Source organism: Haliaeetus leucocephalus, unplaced genomic scaffold (genome assembly GCF_000737465.1).
Source record: "Haliaeetus leucocephalus isolate CR32 unplaced genomic scaffold, Haliaeetus_leucocephalus-4.0 Scaffold215, whole genome shotgun sequence".
Classification (NCBI taxonomy): Eukaryota; Metazoa; Chordata; class Aves; order Accipitriformes; family Accipitridae; genus Haliaeetus; species Haliaeetus leucocephalus.
In genome coordinates, this window is record NW_010972651.1 from 404,153 (window position 1) to 409,069 (window position 4,917).

At 61.4% G+C, this 4,917-nt stretch overlaps 1 protein-coding gene across 1 annotated transcript in view; it reads left to right on the forward strand.

Annotated features, from left to right (window-relative positions):
- Positions 1-1,710: 1,710 nt before the first annotated feature.
- LOC104831209 (nuclear receptor ROR-beta-like) overlaps positions 1,711-4,917 on the forward strand; it is a 10,302-nt gene continuing 7,095 nt past the window's right edge. Inside the window, exons 1-2 of the mRNA XM_010566626.1 lie at positions 1,711-1,794; positions 2,317-2,353. Of these exons, the coding sequence (XP_010564928.1) occupies positions 1,711-1,794; positions 2,317-2,353 (121 nt within the window). The remainder of the gene's footprint in view (positions 1,795-2,316; positions 2,354-4,917) is intronic.

Sequence of the window (4,917 nt, forward strand, 5' to 3'; positions counted from 1 at the left end):
TGGAGGGAGGAAGGCTCCGGCGGGACGATCCACCCGGGGCCCAGTGATGGTGACGCAGTGGCGGAGGATCCAGCTCTCCCCGTGCCTGTTCCCAACCAAGCTGCTGGGAGCGTGACTGGGACCTAACACCCTGGGGTGGGATTTTTATCCCCCTTTAAAGCCGTTTTCCATCATTGCCTGCCGTGCGCGAGCCCTTCGCCCCTGCCAGGACTTGCTTGTGCACGTCTTTAGGTGTGTTTTTTGGGGACGTGTATTTAGGTGTATTTTGGGGTGCGATATTTAGGTGTATTTTGGGGTGTACGTATGGGGATGTACATCTCTGAGCTCCTCAAATTGCTTTTCTTCCCTCCCCGGTGCGGCCGCCGATGCTGCGGCTGTGCCACCCGCCGCACTCTTGTGTAATGGTGGGGCTGGGCAAGGGCGAGGCGAGCCCCCCTGCATCCCTTTCCTGCCCCGTGACATCCCGGGATTTCACCTTTATTAGTACGGAGGGAAGCATTAACGCCTGCCTAATTAATAACACTGCCTGGCTCTTACGTAGCACTTGCACAGCCGGCACTGGGCTTAATTAGCAGCTGGGTGAACTTTTCCTTTTTTTTTTAATCTTTTTTTCCATTTTTCCCCCCAATTACTGTGCGTTGGCCCTAATTAAGGGCCAAACCCCCCTGATATCACATCATTTTCCCCTGTCAGGCATTTTTCCCGCAGTCCTGCCCGGTGCGGGGTCCCCATCTCTCGCCAAAGCCCAAGTGCCGCATGGCGACGCCAAATCAATTCAATTTCTGTTTTCTTCCCCAAAACCGCCACTGCTCTGTCCCATTCCCCGGGGGCCACAGCAGTTCCTCGCTCCTCTCCTTCCTGCGCTGCGGCTGCGCCGGGGCCGGGCAAGAGGCTTTGCCTTGTATAATCCTATAGGGTTTCCAGCCCTCCCGCTCGCTTGTTTTGCAAGCGGCGTGGCGAGGAGCGTGCGGTGGCTCGGCAGCCTTTCCGACTTGTCCTAGTGACCTAGATCTGTCATTGGAAAAATCAGAGAGGGTGGAGGAGGAGCTTCTCTGCCCGTTTAGCCAGCGTGCGCACGCTGGCATGGGCGAGGATGGCCGGCACCCATCGGTCCTCCTGCAGGACGGCTGTGCCTGTCCTGGGTACCGTGGGATGGGCATGGGGATGGCCATGCCCTTCGCCTCCTGAAAATAAGGTTGGAGGAGAAAGGTGCCCACTGGCAGCGTGGGGTCCTGAGGGATCCAGCCAGGATTTGGGATCCTTGACCCTGATAACCCCGGGGAGTGGCAGCACCTGGAGGGGGAGAGTGCAGTGATGGGGACGTGTTGGTCCCTGTCCCCACGGGTGGCAGCAGGTAACCCCACAACCCGGTGGAGGCTGGGCTGGCAGCGTCCCCTGCCCGTCCTGCCAGTCCCTCCTCCCCATCATGTTTAACTTTGAACTCAGCAGCGGCTATTTAAAGAGCTGCTAATGTCTAAATCGCGCCCGGTTTATTGGATGCGGCGAGCAGAGCCGCTCTCACTGCCTTTATTTAGCCCCGTGGAGATAATTCCTCCCCCTCCGCCCCTCCCCGATTTAGCTGTAGGACCAGAGGGATTCTCCCGCCATAGCCCTGTTTCTCCTCACCCTGGGCCGGTGGCAGGTCCCCCTCCCCGCCACCGCGCCTTTGCCACCCTCCTGCACCAGCCAAAGTGCAAAGGGCTGTGTCCCATGCCGGTGGGGCTGGCCTTGGAGCGGTGCCACGCGGTGCGGGAGACGGTGAACCAGAGCAGCCGGGGCAGGAGCCAGCTGGCTGTAGGGAATCCTCATCACCCACCCGATGCTGCTTGTGGGTGAACCGCTTGCTGCGATTTCCAAGCCGAGGACACGCACCGCACCACGGGACAGGGAAAATACGGCACCTTGCCGGGTATCGGGGCGGGTGTGAAGCCACCGGCCGTGTGGCCACAAGCGAAGGCGGCTGGGGGAGAGTGGCTGAGCTCTGTTCTGGCCCAAAGTTTCCAGGAAATCTCTGCTAATCAATTAAGAAACCGGTTCCCACCTCCGGCATCACAGCCCGGCACGGGACTGGAGTTGTGTAATTTAAATTTTCCCTATTGCCCGCATGATCCCAGCCCTGGTGTTGCCGGTGCCCCTGTGACCTGGAGCCAGTGCTTTGAACATCATGCCGGGGCCATGCCAGCCACATGCTGCAAACCCTCCCGGCCTCACGCAGCCCCAGCCTGTTTGGGGTTACCCCCAGGGTGGATGGATGGGGATGGGATTTGCCGGTGGTGATAGCCGAAATGCCGGGGTGCTGGAGGACCCTCGCTGCAGCACGAGAGCCTGTTTAAAAGCAAAACCAATGGCAGTTGTAAAGGGGTGATCATTCCCTTTATTTACTTATTTATTCCTCCTCCGCTACTCCTACCCCACGGCCACCTTCCCAAAATACAACGGTGGCTAATTGCTGCGGGGAAGCACTGCAGCTCCCAGAGATGGGTGCAGCTGGGAGCAGCACCAGGTCCCAGGGTCGGAGGTTGCTGCAGGGGATGAGGAAGCAGAGCTGGATTTTGGGGCAGGGATGGGGAGGTGGGATGGCATCGTAGGTCCCTGTGTGTCCCCGCATGTCCCTGTGCAGCCTGGACCCATCTTCCTCCCCCTGCTCTGGATGCTGAGCCGGGGGGATGCTGAGCCGGGGGGATGCTGAGCCGGAGGGATGCTGAGCTGGAAAGGACAGGACGGTGGTGGCGGAACATCAGAGCATCCCTGTGCCCTGGCTGGGGCTGGGGAGGTGAGGGAGGGCTGCGGGGCTGCTGCTAATTACCGGAGGTGCCCGTCCTGTGGCATTGATCGCGGCAGCAGGATGGGGCACAGACCTACTTTCCCAGCAGGTTCGCTGGGTAATGAGCCAGGGCACTGGGGAAGTCGCCTGCCCCGACTCTTGCCCCGGCAGCCAAGGGGGTATTTGGGGCAGTGACAGCCACGGGGGCACAGATTCACCTCCGAAACACCCAGAGCCGGGCTGCTCAACCCTCCGTGTCCCCCCCCAGCAAGGGGCACCCGTGCCTGGGGGTCAGTTTGCTCCCATGGCCTCCTGTGGCCCACCCAGGGGAGGGGGTGGCCGTATCCTGACCCCAGCCCCACGGGTTGAAGGGTGTGCTGGCTCGCTCTGAGGGAGTCTGCGCAGGGGGCTTTGCAGGGACCTAACGGTGCCCCCCAAAATATCACTACCCCACCCAGGAGTCCTCACTCCTCAGCCAGGTTTTGGGGCAGGGATGCACCCTCAGGGGCACCCAGTCCCCTTCGAGCCAGCTGGATCCAAAAAGCCTCCGGCAGCAGCGGGGTCACGGCACATCCCGGGGCTCAGTGGGGTGCTGAGGGTTTTGGGGTAACCCCCCCGCCCCAGCAGTAAGATCATACAGCCAAGGGGAGGGATGGGGGGAGGAGGAGGAGGAGGAGGATGGGGCCACCTATGCCCCCCTGCACCGCAGAGGGAGGGTCCAGACCCCCGTGGCCGGATCCTGCAGGGATGCAAGAGGGATGCCTGCCCTCAGGGTGGAGGTGATGGAGAGGAGGGTGTGCTGGCGCAGGAGGAAGGCCGAGTCTTGCTCTAGGGAGGGTGGCTCTGGCTCTGCCAAAACCACCAGAGCCACCTGCCCAGTTTGGGGCAAGCGGTGCTGGGCTGGAGGCGACACACATGGGGGGTGATGGGAGACCTGGGACCTGCGTCCCCCATGGAGAGCTGCAGCTCGGGGCAGCAAACGGGTGTCCCCAGCTCGAGGTATCACCCCAAAATGCCCCAAAGGCCCCATCCCCAGCGGCGGGAGGTCGGGGTGCAGCCCCGGCTCCATCCCAGTATGGCTGTGGGAAGGGTTAACGGCCACGATGTTACACAAGCGTGTGGGGCCACAGGCAGAAAGTGTGTCAGTGGGACAGGATGGCTCCAGCCACGGAGCCACACGCAGTCACTGCACCGGGGGCCAACCGCCACCGGCACCACCGAGCCCCATGGCCGGACGGTGCCGCGGTGCCGCTTACATAAGGGCTGGCCGGTGGCAGCGGGCCGGGAGTTGGGCAAGAAATATTTACAGTGGGAGGAGAGCAAATACCACGGCCGGGACATTTTAATTGCTGGCTGGAGATTATTATTTATTTTTTTTAACCCTTTTTTTTTTTTTTTTCCCCTGCCCCCTATTTTAGCCCCGCCAGCCCCAAGGAGGAGTTTCACTGCCTGCCCCCCACCCCGGGCAGGGGGAAGGGGTTTTCTTCCACCTAAATAAACCCCCCTTTTGTACAGCGTGGCCAATACTCGCAGGGTTATGGTGGGAGGAGGGGGAGCCCAGTGCTCTGGTGGGGAAACTGAGGCACAGCGAGGGGGAGATGTTTCATGCCTGGAGTGTGGGGTCTGCTGTGATGTTTCCCCCTGATTGCAGTGATATTTGGGGGATGTGGGGTGCTGCTGCAGCCATCCCACCAGCACCCACATCTCTCCCTGTCCTGCTGGGTTTGCCCCAGCGGCATGTCTGGTCCCGGGGGTCCCCGGGGAGACACGGCCGTGGCACGAGGGGATGCCGAGGGAGCCAGCACGGTGATTCAGCCAGGGCTTACAAACAGAGCTGCAATTAAACACTGTTCTGGGCTGTAATTGCCATCACGCCGGGGTTACGGCTGTATCTCCACGTCAGTTATTTGGGGCGAACGTCTTACGAGCAGGTCAGGTGCTGGCGGTGGGCACGGCCGTGTAATTAGCAGGATGCTAATTAGAGCCCCGAGAGGCTGCGGGCACACAGTGAGCGGTTGGGGCTTCTCCTTCGCAGCATCCAGGGGTGATGGTTGGCTCCGGAGAAGCCAGGAGAGCGTTGTCCCCACATACCCTTAGCTCTGCCCATGCCGGCTGGGGCGGGGGTGTCGGGGGGGGGGGGGGGCGCCCCCCGG